Source organism: Lactuca virosa, chromosome 6 (genome assembly GCF_052849685.1).
Source record: "Lactuca virosa cultivar CGN04683 chromosome 6, Lactuca_virosa_CGN04683_v6, whole genome shotgun sequence".
NCBI lineage: Eukaryota > Viridiplantae > Streptophyta > Magnoliopsida > Asterales > Asteraceae > Lactuca > Lactuca virosa.
Genome location: NC_136431.1, coordinates 26,784,943 through 26,804,520, shown reverse-complemented (window position 1 = coordinate 26,804,520; position 19,578 = coordinate 26,784,943). Strand labels below are relative to the sequence as shown.

The 19,578-nt window shown below is 29.7% G+C and overlaps 1 protein-coding gene and 1 pseudogene across 1 annotated transcript; one reads left to right on the top strand and one right to left on the bottom strand.

Moving 5' to 3' along the window:
- The first annotated feature begins 1,531 nt into the window (after positions 1-1,531).
- LOC145118959 (S-adenosylmethionine decarboxylase proenzyme 4 pseudogene) lies at positions 1,532-2,950 on the top strand (annotated as a pseudogene).
- Positions 2,951-16,021: 13,071 nt separating this feature from the next.
- Positions 16,022-18,854, bottom strand: LOC145121401 (uncharacterized). The gene is made up of 3 exons (XM_079057153.1): positions 18,752-18,854; positions 16,990-17,121; positions 16,022-16,359 (listed from the first exon to the last, which is right to left on the bottom strand). The coding sequence occupies exons 1-3, from the start codon at positions 18,852-18,854 to the stop codon at positions 16,022-16,024; spliced, it is 573 nt and encodes a 190-aa protein (XP_078913279.1).
- Positions 18,855-19,578: the final 724 nt, after the last annotated feature.

Genomic DNA, 19,578 nt, shown 5'->3' with positions numbered 1-19,578 from the left:
TTTGATGTGTTTGGGACCCTCTGATGTTTTAAAAAGGAAAAAAATGATGTAATGAATGTTGGTTTGAAAACAAATGTTTTGGGATTTTATGGTTTATGAGATTGGTTTTGGTTAACTAAAAATGAAAATTTTTCTTGATAAAATTGGGTCGTTACATCTCAGGATCCCGACTATTACCGTTATTATTATTTACTAACATTTATAACGGTTATGTTTTGTTCTTAATTAACACATGTGCAGAAATAGTCAAGAGAAAACTTATTCTTAACAGAGAGTCGTCTCAACTACGCTAAAGACCCGGAATACCAAGTCAAACATCGTTCATAAAGCTGGTCATAGAGGATCCCGGGAATATCGGACATCTTGTTAGCTAGTTTAGACTATAAATTGACACATGTACCTCGCACACGACACACTCTACTTACTCTTAGCTTACTCTACGAACTTCTTCACTTATTGTTACTGAAATACTATCTGTAATCATCATCTTATATGAATAAAATCATCAAGGCAGGTGATCATTATCACCTCCCAAGGTTTTGTGGCGGAGATCCTAGCAAGGATCAAGGGTTTTCCTTGTAAACAATCGTGTCATTCTTTTTACCTTTCTCTATTGCACAATTCGAACATCAGAGCCTCTCATTCAATTTGGTTTATTTATACTTGTGTAATTTTTGACCAAAACTAATGTGTTACACATTCCATCATCCTCTCAATAGGTTGATATTTTCACTAAATGATTGTCTTCTACATCCTCTCAATAGGTTATTATTTTCACTAAATGATTGTCGTCTACCTTGTTTTTGGGTTTTTGATCCAATCTGAATGTTCACAACAATCGTCAAAATCAAGATGCACCAGGGGTAGCTCTAAGTATATCATTATATTAAGATTATATTAATTTTGTATTCATCCCATTGTACATATATAATATTTTCATTGTATCATCTATTTAAATTACCTATATATTTCTTGTACATATATAATCTTTTCATTGTATCGTCTATTTAAATTACCTATATATTTCTAATTAATGAGATTATTATTATGCGAAAAGATTTTATTTATGATTGAACTTTGTAAAGTTTAGTGGATGAGGGATTTAAATGAATAAATTATATTATATAAAAAAATAGTGATTTTACACTCCATTTTAGATTGCAAATTAAATTGGTTAATAAATGTGTGAGTTTTAAATAGAGAAAAGGGCATATGTACGACATAGACGTTTTTCTTTCTCATGAGAAAATGGACAAAGCTAAACGAAATACGGATGAAAGTCGTATAATGTCTCTTTCCAATTACTGGGTTTAGTTTTTCTAGTTCGCTGAACTTAGTTTGTGAAATTAGCATTAGCAGACACAATCGAGCCAATGCCCACTTTATCTTTGCTGAGCACAAGCTAAAATCTTGTATTCATTATGCTCTCAATGATATCTCTTGGTTGCCAAACCCGCATGCTCCTCCACTCTCTCCCCCACCCTTTCTCTCTCCATAACTACACCCCTATATAACCGTTCATAACCCAAACTACTCTATTCTACTTCCACCCATCACAAACACAATTAATATTGCAACAACTATTATACTCCATCACCTTCATCCATGGCTGTTTCTGGTTTCGAAGGCTTTGAAAAACGACTGGAGCTTCAGTTCTCCAGTCATGATCCTGATATCGGCATTGGCCTCAGAGAACTCGAATTCAAGTTTCTTGAACAAGTTCTCCATCAAGTACAATGTACGGTTGTCTCAGCAATTGGCAATCTACACTTTGATTCATACGTCTTGTCTGAATCCTCACTCTTTGTTTACCCTACCAAGATTATCATCAAAACCTGTGGCACCACCCAGCTCTTGAAATCGGTTCAACCATTCATTCATCACGCTAGAACCCTCAACCTTCACATAACGGCTCTTCGTTACACCCGTGGAAGCTTCATCTTCCCACAAGCTCAACCACACCCTCACACCAGTTTCCAAGAAGAAGTAGCGTACTTGGAGGATAACATCCCCGCAAGCCTATGTTACAGAAAAGCTTCTGTAATTCCCTCTAAACTCAAGTCTCACTTATGGCATGTGTTTTCTGCGGGAGCTGTTGAATACTCCGATAACGTACCACTAGACTTATACACGGTCGAGGTGTGCATGACGGATCTTGATCAAACCCTAGCTCGCAAGTTTTTCCGCCATCCAAACGATGGAAAAAACGGTGACTCTGCTGGAAGAGAGATGACGGAGATAACAGGCATCAACCGTATTAACCAGAATGCGCACATATGTGATTTCGCTTTCGACCCATGTGGGTACTCAATGAATGGCATTGACGGCGACCGTTATTCCACTATTCACGTGACGCCGGAGGATGGTTTTAGCTACGCAAGCTTCGAGTGCGTTGCGTCTATTTACAATGACGACATGGCGGATATGGTGAAAAAAGCCGTGAGAGTTTTTGGTCCAGGGACAGTTTCCGTTGCCACCACCAGCGCCAGTCAGGACATGTGTACACGTATAAAGGGTGCGGTGGAACAGCTTGGGATGAAGTGCCGGAGTTTCAGTATGGATGAGTTCCCAGCTGCAGGCACGGTGGTGTTTCAAACGTTCACAAATCGCCGGAATAGAATATAAATGAAAACGATAAAAGGGGGACAATGGGTGCATGCATGATGACTATGAGGATGATGTGATTATGTTGCATGAGTGATACCAATGTGCATGTCATAGGATGGTGGGGTTGACTTGTGTAGAAAGATATATTAATTAGAGAGGTTGAGGGAGATGATCTTGAAATGGCAAATCTTGAGGGGGATGGTGTGTGTGTTCATCTACATCATGATAATGTACCCCACTATGGTGTGTCACGCCTAAGATTTTGAGGAATGTGTTTTCAAGTGGATTAAATTTGGTTCATTGTCATATTCTTTTAGTAAAATAGTTTTGTTTTTATGGAATATCATAAGATGTTACATATTTCTATCTTATTTTTGGATTTTAACAAATCTTTCTGATTTTAGTTATAGCATAAATGGTTCACCAAGCGGACAAGTGAAAGAACAAGCAAAACTACCAATAGTCATTAAGCGGAATTTGATCAATATCAACCGGAATGATATAAATGAAGGAGCTATGTAATTTAAAAATATATATATTGAAAGTTGACATGTGTCAAAATTTTAATAGTTATGAATATTTATAGATAGAAAACAATTTAATTTGTTTTAATCAAAATATATATTACATTTAATTTCATACAAATCAATCGGATAAGACAGCATAGCGGGTCAAAAACTACAAAAGCTTTGACTTAGAAAAGTATTGTGTCCCCGTTATGTCAAATTACAAAGCTTTTAAGTAGAGATGTTTATAATATTTATAGTGTTTCATTTCGGAGAGTCCTTTAAATTACAGTCCCAATTTACCCATGTTGAATCTTGATTATTACAAAATTAGTCACATTAGTTTAATCACGTATGTCGGGTCCTTTTAATTTATCTCATTAACAATGGAATACTTATTCAATTATTAATTGACACGTAGACGAAAATAATTGCATTACATAAAAGCTCATTATACAATTAAGTTCAGCTAATTACGCATGCATATGCACGAGGGTGACAACACAAGGCGGCATATATATATATATATATATATATATATATATATATATATATATATATATATATATATATATATATATATATATATATATATATATAGAATGACGCAAGCAATGACATAAAAAGCCATTATTTTTGAAGACATGTGTCCTTTTCAATGTGGAAGGGATTGTTATTATTATCTATGTTTATATAATTAAATAAAAGTGTCGGTAGAATAATAGAATAATTATTAGGTGTATTATTTGATGTAACATAAAGTATGTAAGTTCCTTAATAGTCTAGGGGGCTATAATGTAAATATGTTTGTCTAGGGGGCTATAATGTAAATATGTTTGTCATATTGCAATCAAATTATTGCAATTCAATTATGTACTTGGCTCCTTTGAGCCTATAAATAGGCATTTGCCCATATGGAATAAACAAGCTAAATTTAAGTGTTTAAGACTTGAGTTGATCTCAATCTTCTTCTGTTGAAATAGTTTTCTATTTCTGAATAGCAGAGCCCTATCCAAACATATTCATATAATCATATAATCATATCCAAACAATCCATCATCAATCCATCCCGACGCATCATTCAGGTACAATTTTATCCTAATCATATTAATTCTGTCATGTCTTTAATAATGTAAATATGTTTGTCATATTGCAATCAAACGATTGCAATTCAATTATGTACTCGGCTCCTTTGAGCCTATAAATAAGGTCTTTGCCCATATGGAATAAACAAGCTAAATTTGAGTGTTTAAGACTTGAGTTGATCTCAATCTTCTTCTGTTGAAATAGTTTTCTATTTCTGAATAGCAGAGCCCTATCCAAACATATTCATATAATCATATAATCATATCCAAACAATCCATCATCAATTCTATCATAATCATATTAATTCCGTCATGTCGTTAAATTTGGTATCAGAGCTAAGTAACGTTATTATTATTTTGAATATTCAATCTTTCGTTAATAAGAATATATGCATACGCAGCATCATAAACATGATAATGAATATTTTACATATCTCTTCATAAAAACTCATATTCAAAAATCATCGTTATTAAAAATCAATAATAATTGTCGTAAGAAGGTTTTAATATCATTATAAATATGTCTCAAGAAATAGAAAATTCAGCAATCATTATTAACAACGAAGAAAATGAATCTGGATATATTTTTGATGTTTTAATTAACAAAAATAACATTAATAAAGATGCTATAAAAAAATCAAATTTTACACTATCAGAAAAACATAATTTTAAAAATAACTCATTAAAAAAAATTTCTAGAAAAAATATTATATATTATGGAAAAATTATAGGAGAATAAGCAATACCTATAGAATCAACTCAAGGAAATATTATTATACCCATAATAAATAAACAACAAATTAGAAATATATTATCTAATATTAAAGAAGCAGATAGAATAAAAATTGCTTATATTCATATATCAACTATTCAAGTAATTTTAAAAAGTACTTTTAGCGATTTAGATACGCCAATAGAATTAGAAATCAGAGATGATCGTATAATTAATAACCAAGAAAGTATTATTGCAAAAGGAAAAGATAATTTAATCGAAGGAAAAATAAAATTTGATATTAATATTCAACTACGATTAAGTCTTAAAGATAAAAATCTAAGTAATAGTATTACTGTACGATATAAATTATTAAGACAAAATTTTATGATAAAAGACAATCATCCGTTTACTATTACATATCAAATAAATTATGCATTAACAAATTCTCATCATAGTATTACGTTTAAAACAGAAGATAGAATTTATATAGATAAATTATTTACTCCTTTATTATCACTTGAATCACCAAATATGACTAATAATAGAATATTCAATGAAACTAATTTTCAACCAATAATAACTACTCCGTTAATAAAAAGAAGTCCAATTATAAAACCTCCATTTTCAACTATAATGGGTAGATCTTCTATCTCGGAATGTCAACCTACAACATCTAATGAAAACAACGATGAAAAATTAGAAGATATTAAAGAAATGATTAGATCATTAAGTTTAAGAATATGACAGAATCATCTAGTAATTCCCTAAAATATTTTAAAACACTTGAAGGATCATATCAAAATACAAAACCATGTATACCAGATAAAGAAATGATTATAGAAATACCACAAAATTTACCGCAAGGAACAATATATAATATTGGTCTTAATTCTGAAGAAGATAAATCAGTAGGAGATAAATTAAATATAATTAGTCAAAAATTAAATAATATTATAGAAGTAGAAAGTTTAATTGTATTAAAACAAATTCCTGAACTATTACAAAGTTTAACTCAACAGAAGATATTATCTGAAAAATATTTAAAAATAAAAACTATTAAAGAAGAACCACTTAATGAAATATCACTATTTAAAGAAAAACCACTTACTATCAAACGACCCTTCACATGGTAAAATAAAAATTATGAGTAATAAAACTCAAGTATATTGTATTTACGATAATAAATATAAAGTTGATCTACTTAAAAAATTATGGAAAGATTTAGAAAAATCCACAAAACATTTAAAAGAAAAAGAATCTGAAGTACACGAACTAATTTCTAAAAACAAAAATTATACTGCATATCAATTAGTTAAAATTGGAAGATTAAAAATTGAAATTAATCATTTAAAAATAGTAATAAAAAATATTAACAATTCAATTAATTTTCTTTCAGACGCTTTAATAATTTGTTAAAATGAATTCGAAAGTACAAATTAATTCTTCAAAAGATAACATGCTTTGGACTAATATATTAAAAAACCATTGGAAAATAAACTCTAATATCTCTAATACCATTCAACATTTAAAAAATGCTTTACTATATGAAGAAAACTATTTGTTAAAATTACAACCAAAGAAATAAGAATATAATAAACAACTAAAAAAGATATCTCAATTAAAAGAAGGAATTAAGAAATATAAAAAATCACAAAACCGTAATTTAGAAACAATACATAATGTTTCAACTATACTAACAAACACAACTTGTTAATATGAAAATTTCGCAAGAAAAAACATTAATTAATAGAAATTTATAAACTAACCCCAATGAGTAAAAGAAAAACAAATATTAACTCAAACAGTACCTTTATTACAACCAAAATACAAGATAAAGAATTAGTTTCATATATAGATACATGAGCTACTTTATGTTTTGGAAGAAGAAAGATATTAAAAAATTGGGTAAAATTAAAAAAAAACCATTAAAACTTACAATTGCTGATAAATCAATTCACAAAATTTGGTTCGTAGAAAGAGATATAGATATAGTAATTGAAAAGGCACCATTTAAAACTCCAACTATATATCAACATGATTCAGGAATAGATTTAGTAATAGGAAATAATTTCCTTAAATTATATCAGTCATTTATACAAACAAATGATCATATAAGTCTCAATCATCCGACAAACGGTATTATAAAAACTGCAATTATCAAACATTATGATCTTATTAAAATAATCAAACAAGAAGTTGGTTTTCAACTACGCATATTACTAACATTTGCTAAAGAAATTGCTGAAAAACAACTTGAAGAAGTATGTAGCGAAAATCCGCTAGATCATTTAAAAAATAGAAATAATCAAGAAATAATAATATTATTAAAAAACCCTAATGATGAAATTAATGTTCCAAATAAAATTCCATACAGTATAAAAGATGTTTCTGAATTCAAACAGGAATGCAGTGAACTATTAGAAAAAGGAATCATTCGACCTAGCACGAGTCCTCATTCTGCACCTGCATTCTATGTAGAAAATAATAATGAAATAAAACGAGGCAAACGAAGAATGGTAATTAATTATAAAAAGATGAATGATGCTATTATAGGAGATTCATATAAATTACCACGAAAAGAATATATTTTAGAAAAAATAAAAGGAAATACACATTTTAGTACATTTGATGCAAAATCCGGATATTGGCAATTACGCTTACATGAAAATACGAAACCACTAACCGCTTTTTCATGTCCTCCTCAGAAGCATTATGAATGGAATGTCCTTCCATTCGGCTTAAAACAGGCACCAGCAATATATCAGCGATTCATGGATGAACTCTAAATGGTTTAGATCATATTTGTCTTGCATATATTGATGATATAATTGTTTTTACAAAAGGAAATGAACAAACACACATTGATGCAGTCATCAAGGTTTTACAAAGAATTAAAGAAAAGGGTTTAGTTTTATCAAAAAAGAAATCAAAATTTTTTCAATCTACAGTTGAATATCTCGGTTTAAAAATTAGAGAAAATGGTCAATTATCATTAACAGACAATATACGAGAAAAATTAAATATGTTTCCTGATAAACTTGAAAATAGAAAACAAATACAACGATTTCTTGGTTGTTTAAATTATATTGCAGAACAAGGATTTTTGAAAAATTTAGCAAAAGAAAGAAAGGTATACAAAAGAAAATATCAGAAAAAATACCTTGGTCCTTGACCAATACAGATACTATTTTGGTACAAAATATAAAACAAAAAATTCAAGTTCTTCCTACTTTATATAATGCAAAAATCGACGATTTTCTAATTGTGGAGACAGATGCATCACAAGACACTTGGGCAGGACGCCTAAAAGCAATTATATATGGAAAGGTATTATTGGGATTAGATAGTGAGGGAAACCTCATATCTAACTCATCAAAAGTATACAATGATAAAGCATACACTGGTATGAAAATACCATCCGAAGTAAACAATGATAAAGTATACAGTGATATGAAAATATCACCAAAAGCACACACTGATACAGATGTATCATCTGAAGTATTAAAAACAGATAAATATGAGCAAAAACTATGCAAATATATATCGGGAACATTTTCCCAAACGGAGCAAAATTACAGCACACATGAACGAGAAACACTAGCATGTCTCAGAACATTGAAAAAATGGAAAGTCAAACTACTTCAAACCAGATTCGAATTACGCACAGATTCCAAGTATCTACTTGGCTTTTGGAGGTATAAGTTACAAGAAGATTATTGTCGAGGACGATTGATTCGTTGGCAATTACAATTACATCAATTTCACCCATACCTCAAGTATATCAAAAGTGCCAACAATCATATAGCAGACACATTAACAAGAGAATGGAAGCCATCATAGAGAAACAACTAAAAACATTCCTACTCAATTATGGAAGAAACACCGTTCATGAAAAACTAACGTCAGCAATAATCAAAGCACACATCATTCAAGATTTTTCTGTCCTTTCGGTGGCGGGAGGAATGACGCAAGCAATGACATAAAAAGCCATTATTTTTGAAGACATGTGTCCTTTTCAATGTGGAAGGGATTGTTATTATTATCTATGTTTATATAATTAAATAAAAGTGTCGGTAGAATAATAGAATAATTATTAGGTGTATTATTTGATGTAACATAAAGTATGTAAGTTCCTCAATAGTCTAGGGGGCTATAATGTAAATATGTTTGTCATATTGCAATCAAACGATTGCAATTCAATTATGTACTCGGCTCCTTTGAGCCTATAAATAAGGCTTTTGCCCATATGAAATAAACAAGCTAAATTTGAGTGTTTAAGACTTGAGTTGATCTCAATCTTCTTCTGTTGAAATAGTTTTCTATTTCTGAATAGCAGAGCCCTATCCAAACATATTCATATAATCATATAATCATATCCAAACAATCCATCATCAATCCATCCCGACGCATCATTCAGGTACAATTCTATCCTAATCATATTAATTCCGTCATGTCGTTAAATTTATATATATATATATATATATATATATATATATATATATATATATATATATATATATTGGGTGTAAATTAAAAAAAATTAAATATAAATGTCTAAATGTTTAAAAACTTTAGATTTATAAGAAAAAATAAGAAAAATAATGAATTATTAAAATTGATTTTTTTTATCTTTTAAATTTAAATTAACAAACAAAATAAATTAATGAGCTTTAATTTGGAAATTTGAAAATAAGAAGGTAAGTGCATTAATGAAATTGATATTAATTGATTACAACATTTATTATAATTACTACATTAAAGTATTATATGTAATTTATTAAAATAAAAAAACCTATAAAATGACATGTGGAAAAGAAATTAATTCAAAATAACCACAAAATGACATTTGGCAAATTGAATGAGAGTGTAACATCTGGCAAAAAAAACCTTCATTTATTAGAGTATATATATATATATATATATATATATATATATATATATATATATATATATAGGGGAGCGTTCAATCAATAATATTAATTATTGCGAAAACATTTGAGAACAAATTTGGACCACATAATTTTTTTAATTAAAACTATAAAATAATATTCATAAAAATCAATCAATTGTTACAAACAATTAAAAACCCATAAACCAAAACCACTCACCACCCAACACCACTACCTACCAACCACCACCGCCTCCACCACCACACCCACCACCTACCACCACTCATCACTACCGACCATCACCACTCATCACCACCACCACCCCACCCATCACCCACGAAAACCACCACCCGCCACAACCATCACCACCCATCACCACCACCCCCACCCACCTCAATCACCCATTACCATCACCCGCCACCACCCTCCACCACCACCCACCACCACCACCACCTATCACCACCACCGAAACCACCACCCGCCACGACTAGCACCCGCCATCACCATCACCACCCACTAACACCACCTTCACACATCACCCACCAAAACCACCACCCACCACCACCATCAACACCTACCTCCACCACCCATCACTACCACCCCCACCTACATCAATCACCATCACCACCACCTATCACCACCCATCACCACCATCCGTCACTACCAGCTCCACCCACCACCCACCAAAACCACCACCCGACACAACTAGCACCCGCCGCCTCCATCACCACCCACCACCATCACCATCTACCATCCAACCACCATCACCCGTCACATCCACCCACCACCACTACCTACCACCCACCACCACCAACCACCACACCCACCACCATGCAACACCACTTATCACTACCGACCGCCACCACTCATCACCACCACTCACCTCCACCACCACCCGCTACCACCACCCCCACCCATTACCCACAAAAACCACCACCCGTCACCACCATTACCACCTACCTCCACCACCCATCACCACCTTCCCCACCCACCTCAAACACCCATCACCACCAACCACCATCACCTACCACCATCACCACCTATCACCACCCATCAGCACCATTCGTCACCACCACCTCCACCCACCACCCACCAAAACTAGCACCCGTCACCACTCATCACCACCACCCATCACCACCACCCACCACCACCACCACCACCATCCATCACCACCGACCACCACCATCTATCACCACCACCTGCCCCCATCACCCCCACCCATCACCCACCCACCTCCGCCACTCATCACTACCACCCACCCACTACCCACCATTATGACCACCACCTGTCATTACCACCAACCACCACCACCACCCACCACCTATCACCACCACCCGCCTCCACCACCCATCACCACCACTCACCTCCACTACCTCCCACCACCTCCACCCATCACCACCGACCACCACCACCACCCGCCATTACCACCAACCACCACCCACCACCACCTCCACCACCCCCAACAACCACCACCCATCACCACCGACCACTACCACATATCACCACCACCACCACCTACCACCTACCACCACCAAACATCACTACACACCACCACCGCCCATCACGACCACCTATGATTATGTGTATATAATCACATGTGATTATTTGTATTTAATCACATATGATTTATATGGACAATATTCTTTTTTGTCCATATAAATCATGTGATTAGATACATATAATCACATGTGATTAGTTATATTTAATCAAATGTGGTTATATATATTTAATCACATATGTCATTATTGCGTTCTAGATTTAATAATTATTTTTTGTCAACTTTAATCATATGTGATTGGTATAATCACATGTGATTATATGTATCCAATCACATATGATTTACATGAACAATATTCATTTTTGATTTTTCGTTTCAATAATTTTCTCATATATTTAATCACATGTGATTATAAGTATTTAATCACTTATGATTAATGTGGACATAAATTTGTTTTAATGTTCTTGATTCAATAGTTGTTCTCGTTGTATATAATTACATGTGATTATATATTGAATCAAGAGCGCGAAAACAAATCTTTTTCACATAAATCGTATGTGATTAAATACACGAGACCAACTATTGAATTAAAAACGCAAAAATGAATATTGTCCACAAAAATCATATGTGATTAAATACATATAATCACATGTGATTATATGTACCTAATTACATGTGATTTATGTGGACAAGATTCATTATTTCTTTCTCAATTCAATAGTTGTACTCATGTACTTAATCACATGTGATTATATGTATCAGATCACATATGATTTGTATTGATAATATTCGTTTTTGCATTTTTGATTCAATATTTTTTCTTATGTATTTAATCGTATGTGATTATATGTATTTAATCACATATGATTAATGCGGAAAAAGAAAAACTATTGAATCAAAAACTCGAAAATGAATCTTGTTTACATAAATTATATGTGACTAAATGTACAAGAACAATTATTGAACGAGAATGCGAAAATGAATATTTTCCATATAAATCATATCTTATTAGATACATATAATCTCATGTAATTAAATACACAAGAACAATTGAATCGAGAACGGGAAAATGAATATTTTCCACATAAATTCTATGTGATTAGATACATATAATCACATATGATTATATGCGTTAATCACATATGATATATGTGGACAATATTTATCTTTGTGTTCTTGATTCAATAGTTGTTCTTGTGTATATCATCATATGTGATTATATGTATCTAATCACATATGATTTATATAGCCATCATTATTTTTTGTCCATATAAATCATATGTGAATAGATACATATAATCACATATGATTATATGTATTTAATCACATATGATTACAGTGGACAAAGAACAATTATTGAATCGAGAACGTGACAATGAATCTCATCCACATAAATAATATATGATTGGATACATATAATCACATGTGATTATATGTATTTAATCAGATATGATTTATGTAGACAATATTTATTTTTGCGGTTTCGACTGAATAATTTAGTTTGTGTAATTAATCACATGTGATTATATGTATATAATGACATATGATTTGAGGTGGACAAGATTCATTTTTGCCTTCTCGATTCAATACTTGTGCTCATGTACTTAATCATATACGATTATACATATAATCACATGTGATAAAATACATGAGAACAACTATTGAATCGACAAAGCAAAAGATGAATTATCTCCACATAAATCATATGTGATTAGATTCATATAATCACATGTGATTATATGTATTTAATCACATATGATTAATTTGGATAAAGATTTGTTTTCGTGTTCTTAGTTCAATATTTGTTATCATGTATATAATTACATGTGATTGTATGTATCTAATCACATATGATTTAAATAGACAAGATTTGTTTTTTCCAAATAAAATCAAATGTGATTACAAACATATAATCACATCTGATTAAATGTATTTAATCACATATGATTGAAGTGGAAAAAAAACAATTATTGAATCGAGAACGCGAAAATGAATCTTAACCACATAAATCATATGTGATTAGATACACATAATCACATGTTATTAGGGTATCCGTGAACAATAACATAAAACAAGTAATGCCTACATAATAGGAGAGTTGGTATAACTCACCTCCTTGACCTTGAAAATTAGCTAGAATGAGCAAGATGGATCATTTCCTTTCCGAGAACCTACACAAAAATTATAACATTATTTAGCTTGCGTTTGTTGTATTAATCTTATAAAACTTATGTACATATTTCCTTATTTCCTTATTTTCTCTTCGATTGTAGTCCTTTGTTTGGGATATGTTTTCTTACCTTTAAACCCATTATTAAATTTTGATAAAATTATATTGGTAAAGTTTCCCCTTTTATCTTTGCAGAAATATAAATATCTCGTTCTAATGATTTTTGGTTTATCTTTTTCCATAGGATCAATGCTGATCCATATGATTTGCGAGCGATTGCAGGTGGTGCAATTTACAGCACAACCGCAAAGGATTCTCCCGTGTCTAGAAACGAAATTGAACGAATGAAATCAGCCACACCTAGATCTGAAGTTGTTGACGTGTCGTCTGAATCTCTGAAGCCGGTGGTGCTCGTGGATTCTCAGGAGGTTGGGATACGATTGGCTCACATGTTGATGTGTGGGGCCAGTGCAAGACAATGAAAATTACCTAACAACCACTGATGAAACAAGATAAGATGCAAAATTACTACCTAGCCTGAACGAATAAAAATTAGACGCCCATTCTTTAATGAGTTTTATTGGCTGAAATTTGTTCTCATTTGTTCTCAATTTAAAAAAGTTCTCGTTTGAACATATATATATATATATATATATATATATATATATATATATATATATATATATATGTTTAGGTTCTATGGAAAACCAAAAACCCTAAAAATCAAAAAAATGTATAAAAAAAATACTTAGATATCACAAATCTTTTTTTTTTTGATTTTATATTATGAAAAATCGCAACTTTTTATAGATTTTCGTTGAAATTGTTTTTGAAAATAAACCAAAAAAAAATCGATTTTTTTTAAGCGAAAATTTTATAAAACCTGCGATTTTTTTATGTATAAAATCAAAAAAAAAAGTTTTATGATATCTAAGTATTTTTTATGTATTTTTATGATTTTTGGGGTTTTTTTAGGGTTATTTTGTTTTTTCTCTCTCTCTCTCTCTCTCTCTCTCTCTCTCTCTATATATATATATATATATATATATATATATATATATATATATATATATATATATATATATATATATATATAGAGAGAGAGAGAGAGAGAGAGAGGTAGGTTCAAATGTTTCTCACATCTATTGTATGCTACAATGCACCAATAGGAATTTAGTATTAATTATATGTATATTAAATGTTATCCATACTTATAACTCATTTTTATGGAAACTAATTAAATTCGTCATTAATGTCAACAATAATATTTTTTCAAAATGAATTCATATCTAGAAGAATGAGAGTGTATTCCAGCAGAATAAGAGTGTATTCTAGTAGAATACACTATCGTTCTTCATATTCAATGCAACTTTATTGTATTTTAAATGAGTGAGTCCTAAAACAAAATATGAACTCATATATAAAAACCTAGATGCGAATTCATTCTGAAAGAATGTCATTGCTGACATTAATGACAGATTTAATTAATTTCCATAAAAAGAGAATTATAATTATGGATATCATTTAATATACATATAATTATGGAAATCATTTAATATCTATATTTATTTAATTAAATAATTATTTAATTACTAAATTCCTATTGGTGCATTCTAGCACACAATAAATGTAAGAAACAAAATAACCTAGCCCTATATTTATTTAATTAAATAATTATTTAATTTACTAACTAATTATTGTGTGGATGTAAGAATGATTGTAGGCCAATCATTTTACTTATTTTTAAAAAGTGATTAATACATATTATTAAATTAAAAATAAATAAAAAATACCATCTAATTTCATTCTAAGGGTATTTTAGTCAATTAACATAAATTTAAAAAAGGAAATTTGCATATTTTAAGAAATAATTAGTTCTCTAAACTTTTAAAATTTGATTTTTTTTTATAATAAATATATTAATTTGTACATTCTAAAAGAACGTGTTTATGATTATCTTGAAAAAATATATATATTAAATTCTGAAAGAATACTACAAACATATATTATCAAGATTAATAATTTTTAATGAATACAAAAAAAAGAATTTTAATATCTTAAAATCCGTAATTACATTCATTCTTAACAAATACAACTATGAATATACACAAATGACATTCATTCTGAAAGAATATAAATAGTAATGGTTAACAATTATATTTATTCTTTAATAATAAAACTAAGAATAATTAAAAATCAAATAAAAACATTGAAATCTAAGTAAAACACTAATACATTCTGATAGAATATTCTTGCTAATCATTCTGACAGAAAAAAAATGTTAATCCATTCTGAACGAATATTGTTGCCTTACTTTCCATTCTTCAACGAATCTTGTTGCATTACTTTCTATTCTTCACCACATGGTCAGAACCAAGTAACACAAATAACAAAGTCATAATTCTTTTTGTGTTCTTCAAGAATTTAACCATCAAATTATTTTTTAGACATTTCTACCAACACCTGTCATGTAATATATATCGACAATATAAACATCATTTTTTTGTCAAAATCATTTACAACATTAAAAGAATTGTAAAATTTAAGAATTTTAGAAAGTCCATTTCCAGATCTTGATCCAAAGATCAAACTTACATTTGGCAGCATAAACAGTAGCAGCTACTGATGAAGATGATGAATTTCTTGAATTCCCACTGCCAGCCTTTGGAATTAAGCTATGAATTCCTTCGCATTTTATACGAATCCCAATCTTTATGCTTCTTATGGATTCAATCTTGACTCGAACTTTAGTATCAAGCAGCAACTTTAATGGCAGCCGTGATTTCTTTTTCAGATCCGATCTCATTCGATTCACTATTTCTATTTCTAGAAGCAGGGAGTTGATAGACAATGATGAGAGGATAATGGTGATGTTATTCGGCTTACTCGCTAAGAAAATGGTGTTAGAATTATACATAATGTATTTGCAAGGAAGTAGAAAACGTAGATAACAATGAGGTCGTGAACAACATAGCTAAAAGAACATATTACAAATCGTTTGAAGCAATAGGCAGGGATCGGTTTTTTCAAATCACTTAATGAAAACAGCGAATCAACAGGGACTCGTTCCAGAATACTTTTACCATCTAATGGATCTGACATTCGGCCACCTGCACCCATGTTGTTGAAAGAAGATTAACCTAAAAATGTCAAAAGTTTTGTGAGATTTGTGTCTTTGCATCTCAATTTAATACCTATTTTCAAAGCCATATACCTATATTGCCATCTGTTCTTAGACTCGAAAATTTTTAGAGATAGAGAATTCCAATCATGCATACACTCAAGATCCTCGAATCCAATTTCAAGATCATATACGAATTTCATTAATATTAGAAGCATCCATATGAATATAATTAGTATCAAATATAGAAAGATCGCGGAAAAAACGCAAATTAGATGTTAACGGCGAATTATCATGAAATGGAGGAACCCTAATCATACCTGAAAGCATATTCGATCGAGAGGGGTTTATAAACCCTTTCCGGTGAAGATTGGTCCAACGATATTGTAGGAGGAGACGAAAAAGATTGGTTTTCCAGTTAGCGAAATATCCGTTTGCGACTTGGGTTCCTTCGGATAAACACGTAATTGCGATTGAATCATAGTAAAATGTGATTTTCTTGTTTGGGTTTCTGGTAGAGATCGTATGTTCTCATGATGGTGAAGAAGGCAATCTTTAGTTGTGGCCGAACGAGATTTAGGGTTAATGATATGAAACCGATTCCTATTTAAAGGAAAATTAATTGATTTAAATTTACCAAAATTAATTAATAGCTAAGATTACAATTTTACTTTTATCTAGATTTTTGAAATGATTGGTCCACTATCATCTTTACATCCACACAATAATTTGTTAGAATATTTGAATATATATATATATATATATATATATATATATATATATATATATATATATATATATATATATATATATATATATATAGAAACACAAATAGAAAACCTAAAAAAAGTTTTATATATATATATATATATATATATATATATATATATATATATATTATTTAAAATAATCATAATCATAATCATGAAAATTTAAAACATATATATAGAAAACCAAAAAAAATGTTATCTAAATCTCATAAAAATTTAAAGTATACTTCTACTCAGTGACTTTCTAAAAATAAGTTTTTAAAAATGAGCTTTTAAGGTGTTTATTTTTTTAATTTTAATAAAAAAAATTATAAAATATAATGAAATTTTTTTATCCAAATTTCAAAAAGAAAATGATAGAGTTCTTCGTAATACTATTTTGATGACTTTGTAAATAAATTTTTTTAAAAAAAATACATTGTTAAGGATATAAACGTTTTGTTTAAATGATTTTAAATTTTTTATAAAAGAAGACATGAAAATTTTTGTTTTCGAATAAAAAATCTTTTTTAAGTTTTATCATATTTCATATATAGTGAAATTTTTGAAAAGAAATTTTTATAAATAAGGTTGTTTAGAAACAAAACTTTATTCTAAAAGATTATATTTTTTTAAATATTAAATATAATATGATCCAAAATAACATGATTCAAAATATTTATGATTCAAAAAAAGTTATGACTTGACATGTTTATAATTCTTAATTTATTATAATCTAAAAATATTTTTTATTCAACATTTTATGATCATTATTATATCTTTTATGATTCAAAATATATAATGATCCAAAATTTATATTTTAAACAAATACTTTATTTAATTGAATATATTATTGATCCAAAATCATATGATTCAAAAATAATACGATCCAAAATACTATGATTCAAAATATTTTTCTCCAAAAATAATATGAATCAAATATAGTATGAACGGAAAATATTATGATCCTTAATAATTTATTCTTTAAATCTTTCATAATTGTTAAAAATTAAAAGCTCGAACCGATATTTAGTTTAAAAAATAAAGAAAATAAAAAAAATAAAAGAAAAAATAAACAAAAACACTAGAATCTTTAAGTATGTAGTAAAGACATTTTAAAAAATAAAAAATGAAAAAAGAAGATATTTTAAACATCTCAAAAAATATTTAGAAAAAAACCGAAAAAATAACAAAAAAATGAAAAAATAAAAAAAAATAAAAACCTAAAAACCGAGTATATATATATATATATATATATATATATATATATATATATATATATATATATATATATATATATTCATTTTTTTGAATAATTAAAAAAAATGAAAATAAATAATAAAACTTAATTAAATAACGTTCTATGGACGTTCGTCGCATATTATTAAATCGTCGAGTCCTTATTAATTACCATCGACGTCCGTCGCATTCGAATGCGTCACGCCTAAATATTGGGTTTGATGTTTGTGCCATTGATGAAGTGGGTAGTGGAGAATTATACACACAATCGTCATCGTTTTTTGAGTCCTCATCGTAGTCGGACCCTATATATATATATATATATATATATATATATATATATATATATATATATATATATATATATATATATATGGGTCGAGATCCAAAAATATGTTAGGATCCTGATGATTACCAATGTTATTTTCTATCAAGATTAACGAATATATTTCATGTTTGTAATTCACATGTGTAGAAATAGTCAACACAAGTCACACCTATACTGAAGAATCGCTCCAATCAAAACCTAAAGTGCGGAGTCACCAATTCAAGGCAACGTGCAGGGGCTTGTTCAAAAAATCCCAAGAATATCAAACATCTGGTTAGTCAACTTAGGCTATAAATACACTTGTGTAAATCCCGAGTATATATATATATATATATATATATATATATATATATATATATATATATATGTGTGTGTGTGTGTGTGTGTGTGTGTTTGTGTGTGTGTGTGTTCAATTTTTTTTAATTTTTTTTTTGAATAATTAAAAAAAATGAAAATAAATAATAAAACTCACTTATATGACGTTCCATGGACGTTCGTCGCACATGATTAAATCGTTGAGTCCGTAATAATTATCATCGACGTGCGTCGCATTTGAACGCGTTATGCCTAAATATTGGGTTTGATAGTGGAGAATTGTACATGCAGTCCTCATCGTTTTTTGAGTCCTCATCGGGGTCGGACTATATATATATATATATATATATATATAT